At 39.1% G+C, this 21,393-nt stretch overlaps 3 protein-coding genes across 5 annotated transcripts; 2 read left to right on the top strand and 1 right to left on the bottom strand.

The window, feature by feature from the left end:
- Nucleotides 1-1,313: 1,313 nt before the first annotated feature.
- Nucleotides 1,314-5,103, bottom strand: LOC133858278 (D-amino-acid transaminase, chloroplastic). 3 transcript variants are annotated; one of them, XM_062293712.1, is made up of 6 exons: nucleotides 4,702-5,103; nucleotides 4,368-4,414; nucleotides 3,445-3,623; nucleotides 2,944-2,985; nucleotides 2,312-2,853; nucleotides 1,314-1,705 (listed from the first exon to the last, which is right to left on the bottom strand). In XM_062293712.1, exons 1-6 carry the CDS (start codon nucleotides 4,898-4,900, stop codon nucleotides 1,611-1,613), a joined length of 1,104 nt encoding a protein of 367 aa, XP_062149696.1. In that variant the 5' UTR covers nucleotides 4,901-5,103; the 3' UTR covers nucleotides 1,314-1,610. The 3 variants fall into 3 exon arrangements, with proteins under 3 accessions (XP_062149696.1, XP_062149695.1, XP_062149697.1); XM_062293711.1 differs by having other exon boundaries at nucleotides 2,312-2,985; XM_062293713.1 differs by lacking the exon at nucleotides 4,368-4,414 and having other exon boundaries at nucleotides 2,312-2,985; nucleotides 4,702-4,840.
- Nucleotides 5,104-6,821: 1,718 nt separating this feature from the next.
- LOC133858277 (uncharacterized) lies at nucleotides 6,822-19,683 on the top strand. The gene is made up of 14 exons (XM_062293710.1): nucleotides 6,822-7,031; nucleotides 7,279-7,430; nucleotides 7,639-7,808; nucleotides 7,913-8,059; nucleotides 8,150-8,201; nucleotides 8,342-8,516; nucleotides 14,659-14,741; nucleotides 15,065-15,277; nucleotides 15,905-16,021; nucleotides 16,238-16,394; nucleotides 17,111-17,218; nucleotides 17,482-17,547; nucleotides 17,636-17,901; nucleotides 19,100-19,683. The coding sequence occupies exons 1-14, from the start codon at nucleotides 6,962-6,964 to the stop codon at nucleotides 19,187-19,189; spliced, it is 1,866 nt and encodes a 621-aa protein (XP_062149694.1). The 5' UTR covers nucleotides 6,822-6,961; the 3' UTR covers nucleotides 19,190-19,683.
- A 51-nt stretch (nucleotides 19,684-19,734) lies between these two features.
- LOC133858276 (protein SAR DEFICIENT 4-like) lies at nucleotides 19,735-21,000 on the top strand. The gene has a single exon (XM_062293709.1). The coding sequence runs from the start codon at nucleotides 19,827-19,829 to the stop codon at nucleotides 20,877-20,879; it is 1,053 nt and encodes a 350-aa protein (XP_062149693.1). The 5' UTR covers nucleotides 19,735-19,826; the 3' UTR covers nucleotides 20,880-21,000.
- The last annotated feature ends 393 nt before the right edge of the window (nucleotides 21,001-21,393 follow it).

Raw genomic sequence — 21,393 nt, 5'->3', positions numbered from 1 at the left:
CACGACCATTGAACCATAAACCTTCTCATTAGCAAGCAAGAAAAGTATTACTAAAACAATCCTTACAAAAAAAAAAAAAAAAAAAGTCTATAGAGACCTGTGTTAGTACAATAAATATGCCTAGGGTCCACTCAAGCACCACACTACATGATAAAATCTCATACAGCTAAGCACATTACATGGCAAGCATCCAATGGACTTTCTACATGAAGTCTCCTCTAAAAAGAGACACACATCTCCATGTACACACAATCATGTTGTCTCTCCCACTCTCTTTATTCGGTTTTATCTCTCTACAAATATACTATCATAGTAACTTAAACATCGAAGTGTCTTCGGTTCCGTGAAAACCAAAGGGTTTTTGGTGACTAATTTTATTGTTTTACAAGTGACTCATCGTCAGCACGACCATCCGAAATTTTGGTTCAACAACCTGAATAATCAACTAGCCCAAGGAAGTAGTAGTTCTTTTTTGTTTTTGGTAAGTAGTGGAAAGTTTTTTACTTCGTTTTTTCTTGTGCCCAAACCGTCAAACATTAAAAAAATAAAAATAAAAATTTAGTACCTAACAAATATCTTATCACTTATCGCAAAGCAATGGCTTGGACAACAACTACGCAGCATATTTGACGGTGAATGCAAATGGATGCTCCACTAGTATTCTGTAATTATCTCTCCAGTATGAATATGAATGAATGTCTTTTCTGACAACTTCACAAATTAACTTGTATTTCCTTTTGATAACTACAAGAGAGAGAGAGAGAGAGAGAGAGAGAGAGAGAGAGAGAGAGAGAGAGCCTAATCCCTGCAATTATTTGAATTTAATCTGAATTCTTGATGGTATAAAAAAATTTCCAATTCTAGAGCTGGGATTGGGGAAAATTTTGTTAACTTGTGTCTGGCAGATGGTGAGAAATCTTTGACGGGTTACCCCTGATCATGTTATGAGCTTGTACCATAATGGTATTTTTGTTTTCTGCTTTCAGAAATAAAAATATTAACACAAAACAGTTAAAACTGTTTTCACAATTATGTGAATCAGAACCCTTTTCAAACAAATAAAAAACACATTAACAAACAGAGCATTTTCACTCAGAAACGCTATCTTATGTGTTTTAGCAACAAAATTTACGCATGAACTCCTCCATTGCTCGGCTTGCAAAATTCAAGCAATCACTACAATCTCCCAAGTTATTCCTATGGCTATAAGATGTAAACACAAGACCACCTGAGAGGAATTTTTATGGGGCCAATTTGGAGGGAGGAAAAGAACAGTACTTTTGCATCAACCATTTATACTGAAAAAAGAAAAATTGAAAACCTTATATTTTACATTGCTTCTAAGCACAACTGAAGCTCACTGTTATTATGTCTTTAATACAAGACCAAATAGAAAAGCTATCATCAAACCTGACATTGCCTGCTTTCAGTAGAAAAGCTATAATCAAATATGTCAAGAATGTAATGAACTTATTTGTCACAAAGGATGGTAGAATTTGCAGTAAAGGTTGAAGGACAGAACTCCACATCTCACAAGCTCACAACCATGACAGAGTAATTCTCTAATAAAAGCTCTGTCACGCAACATCAAGAGAAGGAATTAAGCAAGCTTAGTAAGGAACAGGAACACGAACTGTAGGGGGACCGGATTTCATGTCCTCAATAACGAGATTCAAGAGACCGAGAGCCACAGGACCTTCTTTGCCTAAAAAGAAACAAAAATTGCAACTTATCAACTTCCAAAGTTTTATAAGCAACATTCTTTCAACTCAACAATTTAAGTAAGAGGATATCTTTAAGGGCCATAGAATATAATGATAGACAATGCATTACTTTTAGGTATTGCTTAAAAGGCCAGAATGAATGTAACAATATAGTGCACATATATAAAAGCAACTTCAAACATGCATAAATCTTCTTCTTTTTTTTTTTCAAAATCTGCTCATCCAACGTTGGTAAATTACTAAATTGGCTCCACCAGAACTGGAAAATGCTAAATGAGCTACACTGTGCTTAATGGTGTTTGTTCTATAACTAGTTATGGAAGGAACTCATGCTTCTAACAACTTTTTATCAGTTCAAAAATCTCATAACAGATCATAGAACACAAACACATGTCAAATCATTAAACCAACTAAAGCATTTGGGACAAATCATGTGCATAGATTTAGTCAGCTCAGAAAATAATGAGACACCGATTTATGACAAACCTAAAATGCACATATGCCTACACATATTTATGTATCTAAAACAAATCACTACTTCTAGGGGGTAGGTACACAGTGACGGTACATAACAGGAAAGTTCCTACCATCACCAATGACCTGCTCATCCCACTGCACGACAGGCCGAACGAGAACTCCACTGCCAATAAGCATCATCTCATCAGCTTTCTTCCCTTCCTCAACAGTCACATTTCTTACTTTGATTTCCCGAAGCTTGCCCTCCCTAACCAGTTCTGCCGCAAGAGTCAAAACTCTCTTAGCTGTGCACCCACTTAGAATATAGTCAAAATTAGGCATGATAAGTTCCTTCTGCTTTGTAACAAACGCCACATTCATGTTAGGCCCTTCAGCAACGAATCCATCGCTATCCAGCCAAATAGCTGCATATGCACCATTTTCTTCCGCCTCCATCTTTGAAAGCACATTTGGGAGGTAATTCACACTTTTCATGGTAGCAAATTGAGGAGGTTTTATTGGGACTGATGAGGTTATTACTTGGATGCCCTTTGAATCAAATGGTGATTGATCTTGGATTACAACAGCATAAAGAGCTGGTTGGTGGCAGCCAGATGGGGATAGTTGGAAATCGCCAGGTCCTACTGAGAGCCAGTATCTCAGTGATCCTTTTCTACACTTGGAAGCACGGACAGTTTGTATAAGTATTCTTCTTATTTTTTCCCGATTAAATGGGAGTTTAATTTTGGCCATTGATGCAGACCTTAAAATTCGGTCAAGGTGTTCGTCCAACTCGTAGAGGTATCTGGGGGGTGTGAAAAAAATACTATTAGGAGCTTGGTCGATAATTAGCTTGAAAATCACAAGTTTAAGACCAGACTAAAACTAGAATACTTGCATAGAATTAAAATGATCTAATAGTTGAACCGGTAAATAAATATTAGCTGTTTTCTATTGCTAACCACAGAAGTTTATCATATGATTCACTAGGTACAAGTAATTGTTTTTGCTTTTCAAGAAACAGGCAAAGGATACAAATCTAGGAAATATTTGTAAAAATTCAAGTTCATAATTTACTATGACAAATTCTCTTGTGGAAAAGTTCTAATATTATATATTCATAATAGACTATTTCTTTATATAAAATGTTTTGACCTTTGAGGCCTTCGTATAATGTGCGCATTAGAAGAGCTTAACAATATTTGAAGTGTATTTACAAAGTTAAAAAAGAAAAACTCTGTATTATGGAGCCAAAATCACTAACCCATCCATGATGGCTGCAGTATCGAAAACACCATGCCCTCTGTGGACCATGTGGTCATCAATGGGGATCACCATAGCTGCTGGATCTGTAGTTATTCCACCAAAAACACTAGAGTACATGGCCAAGAATTGCTGCTTGGCCTTTTGGGTTTCTCGGTTTGTTTTTAGCCTTTCAATAGCCTTAAGAAATGTCCAAATAAAAAAAAAAGTTACTAACAGAGAAAGTAATTCTATTAATTTGGTGAATTTAATCATTTAATTAATATTTTAATACTTCTCATTATCTTTCTTAATAAGTGAGGCCAACATATAAAATATTTAATTGAAATAGGAAGTAAATGACAGAGACAAGGCTCGAACTCAAGATATTTGCTTTGATATCATGTTAAATCATCAATTATTTCAAAACCTTAAACCGATAGGAAATGATGAATTTAATCGTTTAATTTATATTCTAACGAAGAAAAAGACAAACTAAAGAATTGTAGAAAAGAAGTTTGTACTGATGAGTAAATTGTACAATAGAATGGCTTATGTATATTTGAATGAGGCCAGTAAAAGAAAGTAAATGCATTAAATACAAAATTAAGAAATAATACCTAGAATATTTAAGCTAATATGGTAGTGAATAAAGAATATTACCATAATATGCTGAGAATATTTCAAAAATATTATGGCACAAATATGGTAATATTGTAACAACGGTAATATACTAACATGAAGTAAGGTCAAGAAACCACAAGTCTCAATCTTGACCCATTACACATTAAACGTATTTTCATGCATAAACCAATCCATTTTAAGAGTCTTTGCTCTTCTTTTCTTGTTCCCTTTAGATTATGATTTTCCATGGTAAGTTAAAATGATCACATCCATATGGAAATGCAAATAAGTGAAAGCACAGAAGGGTCTAGGAATATTAACCTCTAAACAAGACAAGTTTGGAACATCAGATATTTGAGCAGCAGAATCTGCCACAATAAAGTGAACCTTACATCAGTTTTTAAGGACCCAAATCATTACCCAGATAAAGAAAGATTAACTAAATACCAACCTAAAGCAATTATACATACATAGATGTCCTTTTTCAAGAATTACAGTTATATGAAATTATATCTATGGTTTTATTTGTCTTTTCAAGTTTTTTGACTCTAAACAAGTTCGTAACGGAGAGTATGATGAATCATAGCAAACCCAACAATAATGGAGAATATGGAGAAAAAAGAAAAAAAAAAAAGAAGATAAATAGAAAACTCACCAACCAAAGATTCAGTGTGATTAGAACTTCTCAAAATTATCATTTTTGTGTGCGACCCATGTTGAGAATTCCGAAATCCAAGTCCCGGAAGTGAAAGATTGCGGAAAATTACGTTTGACTTATGCGAATGATCATGGACATTTGAGGGAACTCGTGGGTCATGTGAGACAATTTTGGGGCAAGACGAGAGAGAAGTCATGGAAACAAGCGGAAAGAGGTATCAGAAGCAATGAGAGAAATCATTGGCGAAGTCCTCGAAAGATTCCTGAGATTTTGTATGGTGACTCTTGTCTTTTCTGGGGAAAATGTAATTTATAGTTTATTATATGCCGTGATTTTGCATAAGAAAATAGATGGATTAAATATGAAACGGTGCAGATTGATTTTATTAGTTTCTTTTGTAGGATGTTTTTGTTGTGTCGTGTCCAGTACCTAACATCCTACAAAACAAACAGTAGATGCCTAGATTGCATATATACTACTAAATTTAGTCACCTTTTTCTTTTACAAAAATAGCTACCTTATTTTATAAAATTGTCACAAATGATATACGTGAACATTTTATAACGCAGTTCGTACTTCAGTTAATTTTAGGTCACACCCAAGCCTAATAGCAACGGTCACGTATCTTATATGTTACATTAGTATTAATAAATAAAAAATTTTTTTAAAAAAAAATATTTCAAAAAGATATAAAAGATAAGTTTTTTTTTTTTTTTTTTTAAAAGAAAATAATAGTAAGGAGAGGTATCCACCCACTTTTGGTGGGGTGGGATCCCCTCGCGACCCATAGTATTGTCGGATCCACCTCGCCACCTACCGGTGGGGTGGGGTGAATCCCCCAATCCATCATTATTATTATTAGTTTTTTGAATAATATTAATATGACATACGAAATACGTGATAATTATTAATAAATTCAGGGATAATTATACTATTGGTCCCTGTGGTATGTCATAATTATTTTTCACTCTCTATGGTTTAAAAAGTGCATGGAAGATCCTTGTGGTATGCAATAATTATAAATCGATCACTGGCGTCAAATTCTATTAAAATTTTTAACAAATTCCGTCAAATGCCACGTCAGCGCCACGTGTCGTCATCTTATTGGTGACACGTGGCACTGACATGTCCAATCTTAATAAAATAATATAAATTTATTAAAAAAAAAAAATTAAAATACTTATTTTTTTAAAAAAATTAAAATTCAAAAAAAAAAAGGAAAAAACAAAAATGGGGGCAAAGGGGGTGGCCGCGCGCCACCCCCAGAGGCCGTCGGGGGTGGCGCGTGGCCACTCCCAGGCCATTGGGGGTGGCCTGGCCACCCCCCAAGGGGGTGCAGCCACCCCAAGCCTGCCCTTTTTTCTTCTTCTTCTTTTTTTTTTTTTTGTTTTTTGTTTTTTTTTGTTTTTTTGTTTTTTTAAAAAATAAGTTTATTTATTTATTTTTTAATAAATTTATATATTTTTTTTATTAAGATGGCGACATGTGTCGCTGATGTGTAGGGCTAACAGATTCCGTCAAAATTGTAGACGGAAAATCAACCCAGGGAGTAAAACGTAATTATTGCATACCACAGGAATCTCTCATGAACTTTTTAAACCATAGGGAGTGAAAAAAATTATGGCATATCACAGGGACCAACGGTACAATTATCCCATAAATTTAACCAAGCGAGTCATTAAGTTTTTGGACAAAAAAAAAAAATAGACAACAGTGCAAAATGCGTTTTATAAAGGAGTGATAATATACAACTTTTCACCACTTTGTCTATGTGGCAAGGTAGTCCCCCACTTTAATTTATTTTTAAAAAATAAAAAAACTCAAAAAATAGTAAGGACCACCTTACCACATAAGCAAAATGGTAAAAAATTATATATTTGGATATATTGAATCATTATTCTTTATAAAAAATGTCTACCAATGCTATCTGTGATTCTTTGGCAAAGCAAATGGTGGTGGCTATTTAATAAGGATGTAAAATACATCTACTAAAAAAGTATTTAAATAAAAAAGAGAAAAATGTTTTCCAAAAACCGAAGAATTAATTATTATTATTTTTTTTTTCAGGCTTTCCAATTCGCAACTACTGAACGACCCACCCTCCTCCTGGGAGAATATGGATTTGGTCCACGACTGGAGTCACCGGACACCGGAGTGACCGGAGTCAATTCTCTTTTCAAAAATCAAATTCCCGCTTTCACGTAAGAAAGGCCAAAAACTAAAATCCACTCATTTGGGAAAAATAAAACCCTAGAAAATGCCAGCGAACCCCATGGACGACGTTGATCGATTGTTCGAGTGCTTCAAGTGCGGCGTCTCTCCCCCCCGTAAGCTCTAATTTCTCACTCATCCCTGTTTGGTTACCAAGAAAACATTGGAAAACCAAGGAAACTTACCTGGTCTTTTCCTTTCACTTTCTTGGCAACCAAAAGGTGCGGTAATTTAGGTTTATTCTTTGTTTCGCTCATGCTGTTGTCTTAAGCTCCTAATTAGAGTTTCGGTCGAGATTTATTTCACGTTTCACAAAATTGAGTTATAGATGATTTGAGAAATTCGCATCACTTTCTTTTCCAGAATCTGCTTTTAGAGAAAGAAAGAGAAGAAAAAGAAAATCGAAGCATGGGAGTTCAACACATGAGGCCTCTACACCTTCTAGCATTCTATCTCCAGGATCAGCTGGACAAAGACAGAACGAAGCAACAGATGTACAGCTTTCCATTGAGAAGGTATAGAATCATCATCCTAATCATGATTATTATTATTATTGGAAACAATAATGAATAAAAAATTAATGTAATAAATTTTGGCTCCGAGTTAATGGTGAATAATGCTGAAAGTGCTGTCCTTCCTATTGTACTTGTTGGTTGAAAAACCATGCTAGGGTTTTTGTTCTACTGCTTTGATCACTAAATTATATTTTTGTTATTGCGTCAGTTTGATTCAACAATAGTTAAAGAAAACAAAATTAACCGCGGGAAGCAGATCTCCCCGATTGTATTCTATGGGTCTCCACATGGTGTTGCTCCAAAGAGACCTTCCAGCTTGTTGCAATTGCTACATCAAATTCGTGTAGATCTCACTGGGCAAAGTGAATTGAGCTTGAGGTACTTGTGAGATCCTACTTTTTCCCTTCTTTGCTTCAATTGGTATCTTTTCTTGTACTGTAAACTTTACACTATGACTCGACTAAGGTCATTTGCTTGTTTAGGGAGGAAATATGGGCTACGTTTCCTAGGCAGGATGAAGCAATGAAGTTTGCCAAAGAGTATGTGCATGTTCGTGTTTTTAGTTATCAAGATCACTTTAATGGTCAGAGAAGGTTCCTTGTCTCAACGTATAAGGAGTTTTGGAAAAGGTTGTCCTTTTTCCTCTTTCCATAATGTATTAAACATTTGAGGTTTGTTCCATCTTACAGTGTTTGTGCTCTTGTTTTGCTAAATTTCAGGTACAAAAATATGGATTCCAAATACCGTCATCATTATGAAGTGATTCAGGAGGTAACAGCCTATGCATATTTCCTTCTTAAATTAATACCTGTGGGCATCCACATATTTGTGTACTTATATAGAGGAAACAGTGTGAGAATGTGAGTGCATTTGCTTTGATGTTTTACAGTTTTAAATTATTCTGCTTCTAGGGTTTACCATGCCACCTTTACTTTGATTTGGAGTTCAATAAGAGAGTGAACCCAGAAAATAATGGAGAAGAAATGGTTGATCTCTTGATATCAGTAATTTTAGAAGCCTTACTTGACATATACTCCATTCAAGGAAACCTGGAATGGATAGTAGAGCTTGATTCCTCCACCGAAGGTGTGTTTTTCTAGTAAGTGTGGGCTACAGTCCCTAATCATCTGTTTTTGATGTCCTTCATTTACATATATTATGAAATATGTTCTACTTATTTTAGTTTCATACAACTTCTGAATTGCCCATTAAATAGAAGCCTTCCTTCTTGTTCATTTCTTTGCATGATGAGTTGTAGCCAGCCAGAGTTAAATCAAAATCAAGCTCATTCTGAATGAAGATGCAAGCTTGGGCCATGTTCTGAAGTATTAACTTCCCTTTTGATAGGGATATGATGAGAACTAGATTTTTGGTCTCAGTGGAGTTGTGTAATAAATGAAAAATCATTGGACTTGATGGATTTTTAAAAAAAATGTTTGCTTTGTCGTTACATTAGTGTCCTTGAAATGATATTTTTTTCCCCTGCATCTAGGGTGTTGAAATTTGGCAATATCCAGCCTGGGAAGTCTGTCTTTCATGATTTAATAATAAACCTGTTAACAACCATAGCGAGTTTCAACTTGTTGAACACCAAACAAATGCATTAATAGTATACATTAAGCAGAAAACTGAATGGATCAGGCCAAAAGTTGTCTAGCCCATTTGTTACGGACCTATGTTAGGAGGCCCAAACGAGTACAGCAACATGATGAAACCCTAACTGTTGCACACTCTAAACCTAATCCAAGTGGCGGCTGAGGTATTTTAGGAAAGAAGTAAGGCACAATCTGTGCGTGGGGGGCAAGACTTGTGGGAGGGAAAGTCCTATAAATAAGGAATTATGTATTCCAATAATTAAGGGATTGATAGCAGGATTTTTAGGGAGAGAAATAAGGGAAGGATTCCTAAAAATAAGGCATTAGCCAAAACAGTATTGATATTGTATTCTATAAGTATTGATTCTGAATAAGAAGAAGACATGCTGAAATTTATCAAAAAATCACAACTCTTGTAGTTGAAATCGGGAGGCAGAGGTACCTCGAATACCTCATATCCATTCACCATCTTTCACCTTCCACCATAGGGAAACTCAGGAAATCAAATCCTGCAGCTTTACCCATCCACAAACCCATCACACGATCCCAAACCCAGGCCTATAACAACTTGGTATCAGAGCCAAGTTCCGAAGAGATGGAGCAAAGGATTGAGCGAGTAGAGAAGGAGATAGGAGCCATGGACGTTCGGATGCAGAAGGAGATGGAGATGATGCTCGGTACTCAGAAACGTATGGAGGAGATGTTGAGTGCATTGCTCTCCAAAAGTCAGAGTCCTCGAGAGGAAGAGCAGACCAATGCGGCGAGTTCATCCAGGGGCCGAGCGGGCAAGGATTCCAATCGGGCTGAATCTGGAAGTTCCTTCCCGAAGGTTGCAAAGCTGAATTTCCCCAAATATGACGGCACCGAAGACCCAACCAGTTGGGTGTGCCGCGCAGAACAGTTTTTTGAATTTCAAAATACTGCTGAAGAAGACAGGGTAAGTCTGGCGGCTTACCACCTTGAGGGCGAAGCGCAACTCTGGTACCAGCTCTTCAAGGAAACAGAGGAAGCAGCCTCATGGGAAAGTTTGAAGGACGGCTTGCATGTGAGGTACGGACCGACCCAGTTCGAAGATTTCTTTGGGGATCTTACAAAACTACGCCAAACCGGGACGGTGCGAGAATATCAAGGGCAGTACGAACGCTTGTTGAGCAGGGCGGGTCGACTTTCGGTCACACAACAAGTAGGGGGATTTATAAGCGGCCTCAAGGAGAGCATTAGGCCGGAGGTCCAAGCTTCCCGACCAACCAGCCTGACCGCGGCAGTTGGGCTTGCCAGGCTGTATGAAGGACGGCTGATGTCTCAACGAAGGAGTCCCCAACTCTTCGAACCACGGAGGAGTGCTGGTCAGCCGAGTGTACCACCCTTACCATCAGCCAATCTGGTGCGGAATCGGACGCCAGTAATCCGGAAACTGAGCCCCGCAGAATTAAAAGACCGAAGAGAAAGGGGCCTTTGCTTCAATTGCGATGATAAGTTCTCACCCGGCCATAGATGTAAGAAGCTATTCCTGATTGAAGGTATTTATGAGGAAGCTGAAATCACAGACCCGACAGAAAACGAGGAAGCAGGGGAGGAGGAGGAATTTGAAATTCCAGAGATTTCCCTTCACGCCATTTCCGGAGTACCCAACCCTCAAACCATGCGTATCTCTGGTACCATCAGGAAGGCGCGGGTAATTTTGTTAGCAGATACGGGAAGCACGCATAACTTCCTTAACACACGGTTGGCGGAAAGATTGGGGTTGGTGCCCGACAAGCACACGGCTTTTGAAGTAATAGTGGCAAATGGGGAGAGGCTATTGAGCAAAGGGAAGTGTTCAGCCGTACCCGTTTTTCTAGAAGGTACTTGTTTTATGCTTGAGTTTTTCCTCATTGATCTTCAGGGGTATGATTCCGTTCTCGGAGCACAATGGCTCAAGACATTGGGTCCCATTCTTTGGGATTTTGCCTCCCTGCTCATGAGTTTCACGTGGCAAGGAAGAAGGGTGACTCTGACCGGTATTAACGGCCCCAGCAACAGAGTGTTGGACGGGTCAAAAATGCAAAGGGAACTTCGCCGTAGTTCCGAGGGTATTTTACTACAACTGCTGGCGGTGGAGTTGGGGGTGGAGCAACACTGTCCGAGCATTAGCAACCCGGACTTGCTGCAGCTGTTGCAGGAATTCCAGGGGCTCTTTGAGGAACCGCATGGTCTTCCTCCCGCGCGTCCACATGACCACAGAATCCCCCTCATACAGGGTTCTCCTCCTGTCAATGTGCGACCCTATAGGTACCCTCATTACCAAAAGAATGAGATCGAAAAGATCGTGGTGGGATTACTCAATACAGGGGAAATTCGGCCTAGTACCAGCCCTTATTCCTCCCCTGTGCTGCTGGTCAAGAAGCACGATGGTTCGTGGCGACTGTGTGTAGATTACCGAGCCCTTAACCGAGTTACAATTAAAGACAAGTTTCCCATTCCTGTGGTAGACGAGCTGCTGGATGAGCTACAAGGGGCCAAGTATTTCTCCAAACTTGACCTCCGTTCCGGGTATCACCAAATAAGAATGCAGCAGCAAGACATAGAGAAGACAGCTTTTCGCACGCATCATGGACACTTTGAGTTTCTAGTCATGCCATTTGGCCTCACGAATGCCCCTTCAACATTCCAATCGTTGATGAACGATATTTTCAGCAGCCTCTTGCGTAAGTTTGTTCTTGTCTTTTTTGATGACATCCTAATATATAGCAAGAATTGGACAGAACACTTACAACACCTCTCTGCTGTTTTTGGGCTTTTGAGAACTAACCACTTGTATGTAAGGAAGGAAAAATGCAGTTTTGGGCAGCAGCGGGTGAAGTATTTGGGCCATGTAATTGACAGGGAGGGTGTGGCCGTAGACCCCGATAAAATTCAGGCAATGTTGGCATGGCCAAAACCCCACTCCCTTAAGGCACTTCGAGGCTTTCTCGGCCTCACGGGTTACTACCGTAAATTTATCGAGCATTATGGCAGCATTGCTCGACCGTTGACGCAGCTCCTAAAAAAGGATGCCTGGGGGTGGAACAAAGAGGCTGAAGACTCCTTCCTTCGGCTCAAGAAGGCCATGACTGATGCACCGGTGTTAGCTCTACCGGACTTTTCTCAACAGTTTGTAATAGAGTGTGATGCATCCGGCCTCGGCATAGGGGCAGTCTTAATGCAATCACACCGGCCCATTGCGTATTTCAGCCAAGCTCTCCATGGTCGTAATCTTGCTCTTTCTACCTACGACAAGGAAATGCTTGCCTTGGTCACAGCTGTCCGTAAGTGGCGGCCATACCTCCTAGGCCACCGATTTGTTGTGCGGACTGACCACCGCAGCCTTAAGTTCTTATGGGACCAAACCATAGCCACGGAGGCACAGCAAAAGTGGCTGCTCAAGCTCATGGGGTACGACTTCAGCATTGAATACAAGAAGGGTTATGAGAACCGTGCAGCAGACGCTCTTTCTCGACAAATGGAGGGCACTCTTTTGGCTGTATCGGCCCCAATTCCTCACTGGATCATGCCCATTCAGCAGGAAATCCAACAAGATCCTGACCTTATAGTCCTAACAGAGAAGATCAAGCAGGGAAATATCACAGGTCCTTGGAGTTTACAGGGGGGCCTCATCTATTTCAAAAATCGGATCTACCTCAATTCTGCCTCACCTATCACAGCCACCATCATTGCTGAGTTCCATAATAGCACACACGAGGGGTATCAAAAGGGACTCAAACGTCTCAAATCAGTTTTCTATTGGTCGCAAATGAAGCAGCAACTCCGCGAATTTATTAAAAATTGTGATACTTGCCAACGCCACAAGGTTGACAACACCAAGCCTGCCGGGCTGCTGCAGCCCCTGTCCATTCCAGAGCAAGTTTGGACCGATATATCCATGGATTTCATAGATGGATTGCCCACTTCGTATGGTAGAACTACTATCCTTGTCGTTGTTGATCGCCTCTCCAAATATGGGCATTTTACTCCTCTCAAGCACCCTTACACAGCAGCCCAAGTAGCGAAAACCTTCTTTGAGGTAATTTTCCGCTTACATGGCATTCCCTCTTCAATTGTTTGTGATCGAGACCCGGTATTCACCGGAATTTTTTGGAAGGAGCTCTTTCGCCTCCATGGGACCAAACTCAATTTTAGTTCCGCTTATCACCCCCAAACGGATGGTCAAACGGAGATTGTGAACCGCACCATTGAAATGTACTTACGGTGCTTCACCAGTTCTTCACCTAAACTATGGGCCAAGTGGCTGCTGTGGGTGGAATTTTGCTACAACACCAGCTTCCACTCAGCTACTAAGCGGACTCCCTTCGAGATCGTTTACGGTCGACCACCGCCATCCTTGCTACCTTATGTTCCGGGAACAACCAAGTCCGCCGCTGTTGAGGACACCCTGAAGACCCGAGATGAAGTTCTTAAGGAGGTGCGTCAACACTTGCTTGCAGCCCAGAATCGAATGAAGCAAGTCTATGATAAAGATCATACGGAACGCAGTTTTTCGGAGGGAGAATGGGTTTACTTGAGGCTCCAAGGGTACCGGCAGCATTCTGTACAGAAGAGGCAGGACCAGAAACTAGCTCCTAAGTTCTATGGACCCTACAGAATCATCAAGAAAATAGGCCCTGTGGCGTACCAACTAGCCTTGCCTCCAAAGGCTAAAATTCATAACGTTTTTCATGTATCGGTCCTTAAAAAATGGGTGGGTGTTGGCGTACCAGTTCAGGAGGATCTTCCCATTTTTTCTCAAGATAGCAGGCTGACCCCTCAAGCCATTCTCGATCAACGAGTTCAGCAGGGCAGTACTGAAGTGTTAGTGCATTGGAAGGAGTTATCACCTGCAGATGCCACATGGGAGCCTCTCACAGACTTCCAGCTGCGTTTTCCCACCTTTACCCTTGAGGACAAGGGTCATTCTAAGGGCGGAGGAGTGTTACGGACCTATGTTAGGAGGCCCAAACGAGTACAGCAACATGATGAAACCCTAACTGTTGCACACTCTAAACCTAATCCAAGTGGCGGCTGAGGTATTTTAGGAAAGTAAGGCACAATCTGTGCGTGGGGGGCAAGACTTGTGGGAGGGAAAGTCCTATAAATAAGGAATTATGTATTCCAATAATTAAGGGATTGATAGCAGGATTTTTAGGGAGAGAAATAAGGGAAGGATTCCTAAAAATAAGGCATTAGCCAAAACAGTATTGATATTGTATTCTATAAGTATTGATTCTGAATAAGAAGAAGACATGCTGAAATTTATCAAAAAATCACAACTCTTGTAGTTGAAATCGGGAGGCAGAGGTACCTCGAATACCTCATATCCATTCACCATCTTTCACCTTCCACCATAGGGAAACTCAGGAAATCAAATCCTGCAGCTTTACCCATCCACAAACCCATCACACGATCCCAAACCCAGGCCTATAACACCATTCCTGGCCCTCACGCATACTCCGTTGATAATTAGAACTCAAAGAGAGAGAGAGACATGTTCCAAGTTACTGTAGTATGGTAAATGCTTGTCATAGGTCTTTGATACACAATTTATGAGATGAAAAGTTTTATGTATTACATGCAGTTCTATCAGGAACTTTTTAGATGATATTGATTCTTGTATGCAGAAAAATTTTCTCGTCATTTAATTATTCGCATTCCAAAGACTGCTTTCAAGGACAACTTACATGCAGGAGCATTTGTTGCCGAGGTATGCCTCACTCAGCAAGCATATCAAACTGTATTTAATAGTGATTGTTGGAGATGCGTCTTTTTATTTGCTAATTAAAGATCAAAGTTAAGACTATTCATATTAATATTATAATTTGTTTTTCTATTGCATCTTTCACAACCATCTAAATTCCATCTAACTTATGAAATAGAAAGTTAATATATAAGTTAGTTGCAAAGTCTATGTCATGCAGCCTCTTTTTGTTAGCCTGCTAGAACAGAATCTACTTGAGTCACTAGAATGTTTGGTTCTTTTTTTGTAGAAATATCAACTGTTGTCACTGTATGATGACATATTACCAGATATGCTCTCGGATTCTAAGTGCAAGGACAAGTGATCAAAGATTTGAAAAATTGCTTGTGAAAAAAGATTCAAGCTCCACTGAGTCCTCAAGCCAACTTTTTGTGGACACTGCTGTCTATTCTAGAAATCGATGCTTTCGTTTAGCTCTATCATCGAAGGCAGGGAAAACTTCGGTGCTTCTATCTACGGGTCGATTCAAATGTGAGGACATGGTATGGTATTTCTATCTCAAGATAATTTTTTCACTTAAAGTTTTAAACTAAGCAATATATTTTCTAGTTGCATAATTTCTTATAAATCAATACAGGAGCTATTCAGATGCTCTTCTCATTAGCAATAGGCTCTTTTATATAATTCAAAGAAAAGCTTGGTTGCTGTCCATGCGGGTGCCTTCTAGTTTTAAGTTTCCAGCCTTGTCTGTGGCACCCATGGTATTTTGCACTCCTATAGTACTACAAATAAAAAAACAAGGTTCTCTTTGATGGCTCCATTGGTTTTACAAAGGCTCAGACTTGTTTGTGACTTGTAAGCAAGATAAGGTTGTATTGCATCTACGGGTATTGGTCACAATATTATCCACATTTGTTTCCCTTTTTGCGCTGTGAAACACAAAGTAAAATATTGTGTGCCTTTTCTAAGTTTCATTGCCCGGGAAGAGTTGGATGAGCACTTGATGTGTAGGATCACCTCCCACCAAAGATCCTAACGAAAATATTCCTCATCACAATCAAGTTAATATGATAAAGACAGAAACCTGTCTTTTTATTGTGTTTCTGGTAGTTCACTATTCTTTTACAGTTAGTATTTGGTAATTCATCTAAAATGTCATTAAATAACAGTGTGAGGAAGACATGTTCATGGCATCCTTGATCTGCAATATGGATGTTGATTGCGAGAAGCTTCTAGTCTGCAAAATGGATCTAGATTGTGTGAAAACCCTGCACTTTGATACAGAGGTATTTTTGGACTCAATTTTTTTTCGTCTTCATATTATAAGGTGGAATACTGGATATGTTTCATGATGCCATTCAAAACATTCTTTAGCTCATGGGCTTCACATGTCTTAATCTACTGCTAAGATTAAGGAGAAACCATTGTTGGTATATGGAGAAGTGGCTTGTACATTTTGTATTGAAAATTGATCTAACAATTGAAATTATTTCTCATCGCAGGTGAATCATAATTTTGGAACATACTGCAGTGCTTCTCAAGAATTTGCATTGAGCACTAGCACAAGTGATCTTACATCGACATACTTCCTTGGAAAGTCACCATTTCCAGCTCTGGACAAATTTGTAGAATCCATTGCCTCAATTGGCACTGTGCCAGGTGTTACCTTTTTTCAGTCATATACTTTGAATAATGTAAAAGAATTTGATTTTTGTTCATTTTTATTTTATTGTTCTAAAATTTTCCTTGGTTAAAACCTGAGCTACAACAGGACCTTTCCTAGTAAGTTTGTATGTGGTTGTTATATGATTTAATATGATATATTTATGCCTGAGATATCTGCCTGTCCAAATACTAGTACTTTCTCAAGTCTGCTCGTATTTTAGTTTGTTTCTGGTCTCATGACTCTCATCTCTCGTTAAATTCAGCCTTTCAACTAAAATATACCTTGAGCACAATCCTATGAATTTTTAGATGGCCAAAATCCTGCAGCCCTTTTAGTTCTGTGTTAAAGTTTTGTGTATCATATCAGCTTCATTAAGGGATGAGGTTACTTATTGAAAAAAAATAAAGAATATTTATTAGAATAATGTTGAATTAATTCAGCTTTTAAGTGTTCTGTCCTTTTGTTGATTAGGAGATTAATTTTTTAGTTGTTTGTTTGCACAAGGGGGAAATATCTATATGAATCAAAACTTTCTTTCTTTTAAAAAGGGAAATATCTATATGAATAAAAACTTTCTTTCTTTCTTTTTCTTTTTTTTTTTTTTAAATATTTTTGCCTTCACAATGCAGTGATAAAACGGCATAGGTACATAGTTCTGCCTTTTCTATTTTCTCTTTCACCTTTTTGATATTTTTTTATGTAACTTCAGGAAAAATTCGAAGCTGGTATTGGTTCTCAGAATATGGACTGATTGTCTACAGCATGTCAAGAAATAGATACTGTGAGCGCATTGGTAGACAGCATAAAAGCAATCATGGTAAGTTTTAGTTATTTCTGTATTTGATAGCCTTAAAAGTTACTATTTATCCTTTCTTGTCAAATTAATCTTGGGTATTTATATTGCTTTCTTTGGAGCCACATCTTATATTTGTTCTGGTCTTGGATCCACATCTCATAGAAACTCTGAGTTTTTGTTCTTTTGGTTTTTTGGCACTTAAATAAATATGGTTGCGCCTCGCCATCTTATAGCTTATGTTTAAGGCATAGAGACTAATGTGCATCAATGTTTCATTGGTGCAGTGATGTACATTGTTGACCTGAGAAGGGCTGTTTATTATCAGAAATGTCATGATCCTGATTGCAGAGGTACACTGGAGTAACTTAAAAGTAATCAATTTTAAAACCCTCTTAATGCATGATGATTGCATTTAACAAAGCTTACTGATGGCACCAGGTTACAGATCTCCTTTACGACCAATCCCAATGGATACCATTCCTGATCCTTCAGTTTTCTTTCGCTCCGATCAGACGGTGAGTCATGGTGGACCAACAGTTAATAACCTCAACCTACAATTTGTTAATACTGATGAGGAAAGTGTCCTGCACTACAATGATGAAAACATTACAAACAGCTGCACCAAAGACCCTTGGTGGTTTGAAGCCATAAGAGTTGCAGATGATATTGAAAATAAGAAAAATACAGTTGAATTCAGCAACATGGTTAGTATATTTATGATGCTTATACATATTACAATATTTGTTTTCACTTTTGGTTTACATTAGGACAATAACCCCTGACCCCAACAAAAGCTATGTGTCAACTGTACTACAAAAACTTTGACAAACTGATCATAGGAAGGACATGTTATGGTTAAACACTTGTTTAATTAACAGGCTTATGCTTCTTGACAAGATTGCAGCCACTTCACTAGATATCTTTGTTTGAAGAGAAGTCAACATCATCCCCCTGCCCTCTACAACCCCTCTCTTTCTTCGTTTTGCTTCCTTCTTTGTGTTAGTAGAATGTGAAGCTAATTAGGAGTAAATGACTTTGTTAAGATGTTCTTATTGTTTCTGTCAGCACCCCTATCACATAAAAGGACTTTAGCGTGAGATAACCCAAAATAAGAATAATAATCGCAGTAGCAATGTCAAATAATAAATTTAATGAAATGATGATTTTAGTTACTGTAATAAAGTAAGTAATGTTCTTGGCCTTAAGAGTTCAAGGATATAACCCCATCACTTCCCTTTCTTCCCCCAATAAACATGGAGCTTCAATTTTAAAAAATTGTTTAATTGTGAGTTGGGCTTTCTGTATATACGATGGATTGTACATGTTTTGAGAACGCATTGTAGTCTGTTCAGGTCAAAATCTCCTACCGAGCATCCAGAAGGTGAATTGAGATGTGGCAATAGACTCACAAAATAGAAGAAATTATCATTCTGCGGGATCATGAGGGATGTGTTCTTGCTGCTTGCAACACTACCCAAATGGTAATTTTTTGTAGTGGAGGTTGTGGTTGCTTGAATGCAGCAGAATTTAGTTGTGATTTGGGGCTACAACAGATATGTCTGGAGGGTGACACACTCCAAATAGTGAATGGTGTGAAGACTAACGAGCGGAATTAGAGTAGATATAGACAACTAGTGGAGGAGGATACCCATGGTATATTGAATATGTTGCAAAGCTGGTAGGTGAGTCATGTCAATAGAGAATCAAATTCTGCTGCACATAGACTGGCTAAACCTGCAATCAAACATGTTATAGATAAGGTTTGGATAGAGGAGATTCCCCCTAGTATCTGTGACATTGTTGTATTAGAGAAACATGCTTTTTCTTATTGATTATGAATGAAGTTCAAAATTTATTAAGAACTTTCCTTGTGACCTTATCAATTTTAGTTTTTACAAGCAGGAGAGCATTAATGATGAAGATGATGATTGGTGGATGGCGGTAGAAAGAACTGCATCGCAGGCTGAATTAAACCCACTTGCACTAAAGTGAATGTTAGAGCAGTTGGTTGATAAGCATTCTGGCCTTGACAGAAAAGACATTCTGCGGACATTCTTCCCTCAAAATCAAAGTTTTAGTGACTTGTGGGAACTCATGAGAACAAGAGGGTTTGCCTCAAATTTAACCTGTAATCCATGCTGGAGTTCTGATATCCGGTGATCTTGCATGGAAGAAGAGGCTTGTACAGATCATTTCGCTGTTAGTTGCAGTTTAGCATCAGATCGTTATAGGGAAAAGCAAAACTGTAATCTATATTTGAACTTCTATGATGAAATTATTCGTTCTTGAAAAATAATTCTATAAAATTTTGGAGAATAAATCCAGTGGATGAGGTTTAGTGAGTTCACTGCGTCGTTAGTTTGCTGATTATGGATCGGAAATGTAGATGAATTTATTTGTTTCTGAATATACACTGAATAGCTTTGAAGGCAGTCCACGAAAACCGTGATAAGTTGTAATGATATAATATTCGGTTGGCCCGCATAATTAGTCCGAAGGTCTCCTTTTTCAGGTTTTATTTGTGAGTTATTATTATTATTTTTAAATTCAGGAGAACAAGTCTTGGTCTTGTAGGTTCTCATTTTCCACCTGCCTCTTTCTTCTTCTCCTTCCACCCCAACTCTCATCAATGGCTTCTACACCCAACCCACGCAAAAATGAGAACCCAAACACAAGTCCCAATAACCCCACCACCACCATCGCAGCCCCAATCTTCATCTCCACCGAGTCTTTGCACTCCCTTCTCTCTCACGAAACCCTAATACACCACTTGCAATCCTCTCTCGCTACAGTCTCATCCACTCTCCAAACCCCGATCCGCCAAAGCTACGCCGTTTCACCCTCCTCCTCTCTCCTACTCATGCCCTCTTGGTCCTTATCCCCCTCCCTCCCCTACGTAGGCGTGAAGCTCGTGACCTACTTCCCTCAAAACTCCTCGCTAAACTTTCCAGGGGTGCATGCAAGTTACGTGCTATTCAGCTCCACAACCGGCCAAACTCTGGCTTCCATGGATGGCACTGTGTTGACCCTTTATAGAACATCATGCGTCTCAGGCTTAGCCTCGAAGATTTTGGCTAGAGACGATAGTGAGACCCTTGTGATGATTGGTGCGGGTGCTTTGGCGCCCCATTTGATCAAAGCCCATCTTTCGGCGAGACCCAGTTTGAGAAGAGTGATAATTTGGAATAGAACAACGGAGAAGGCGAGAAAATTGGCCGAGGAAATGCAAGAAAATGGTGGGTTTGATGGGGTGAGTTTTGAGAGTAATGGGTGTTTGGAGGAAATTGTCGGGCTGGGAGATATCGTGAGTTGCGCGACGAATTCGGAGACGGCGCTTGTGAAGGGCGGGAGTTTGAAGGCAGGGGCGCATCTGGATTTGGTTGGGTCGTTCAAGCATTGTATGAGGGAGTGCGACGACGAGGCAATAAGGAGAGGGAGAGTGTTTGTGGATAACGAGGCTGCGTTGGAGGAAGCAGGGGAATTGGTGGGTGCTTTTGAGAGAGGGGTGATTGAGAAGGGAGATATTGCAGGAAATTTGTTGGAGTTGATAAAGGGAGAGAAGGTTGGGAGGAGTAATTCGGGTGAAATAACTGTATTCAAGTCTGTTGGCTCGGCAGTTGTGGACACTCTTGCATCACAACTGGTGTATGAGACTTACAATCATGCTGAACTAGTTCATTAGCATCATCATCATCATCATCAGAGTTATCTATTTGTTTCTGTCAAATCTACACATTTTCCTCATCCCAAAATTTGTAAAAGTTCTCTGCAAGCATTTATCAGTTAATGTCTCATTCCCTTCACTTTATGATTCTTCCCATTACTTTGAATGCATTGTTTCACCATAATTATGACACTGCAGGAAACACTCTGTCATGAATTCACTCCACTGTGTCTGTGCTTCTTCTGTAATTTTACTTCTATGGCATCGGCAAGATAACTAAACTGAAGTGCCATTTCATTTCTTTTACTTTAACTACATTAGAAGAAAATTTCTTGGAGAAAGCCATGATGATGGTGAAATTAAAAAGACAACCTGCACGGGTATCACAAATTATGATCACAATACACAGATTCTATGCAAGTCTTTTGTGTGGCCTCAGGCCCCCAAGAGGAATATTCCCTAGAATAGTAATCCCTTCAAATGTTGGACCAGCAAATAGTAATCCCTCAGTAGAATTTAACAAGAAAAATCA

This window comes from Alnus glutinosa, chromosome 1 (genome assembly GCF_958979055.1).
Source record: "Alnus glutinosa chromosome 1, dhAlnGlut1.1, whole genome shotgun sequence".
In the NCBI taxonomy this organism is placed as follows: Eukaryota; Viridiplantae; Streptophyta; class Magnoliopsida; order Fagales; family Betulaceae; genus Alnus; species Alnus glutinosa.
Note: the sequence above shows the minus strand (reverse complement) of the source record. Positions and strands in the feature narration are given on the sequence as shown.

Bases quoted from the DNA above. Each gene is read 5' to 3' on its own strand.
- LOC133858278 (XM_062293711.1), bottom strand. From the start codon at position 4,900: ATGACTTCTCTCTCGTCTTGCCCCAAAATTGTCTCACATGACCCACGA. The intron at 3,624-4,367 runs GTTAATATTCCT...ACATTTCTTAAG, and splicing joins CAAACTTGTCTTGTTTAGAG to GCTATTGAAAGGCTAAAAAC. The intron at 1,706-2,311 runs GTAGGAACTTTC...GTTTCTTTTTAG, and splicing joins TGAGCAGGTCATTGGTGATG to GCAAAGAAGGTCCTGTGGCT.
- LOC133858277 (XM_062293710.1), top strand. From the start codon at position 6,962: ATGCCAGCGAACCCCATGGACGACGTTGATCGATTGTTCGAGTGCTTC. The intron at 7,431-7,638 runs GTATAGAATCAT...TTATTGCGTCAG, and splicing joins TACAGCTTTCCATTGAGAAG to TTTGATTCAACAATAGTTAA. The intron at 17,902-19,099 runs GTTAGTATATTT...TTTTACAAGCAG, and splicing joins CAGTTGAATTCAGCAACATG to GAGAGCATTAATGATGAAGA.
- LOC133858276 (XM_062293709.1), top strand. From the start codon at position 19,827: ATGGCTTCTACACCCAACCCACGCAAAAATGAGAACCCAAACACAAGT.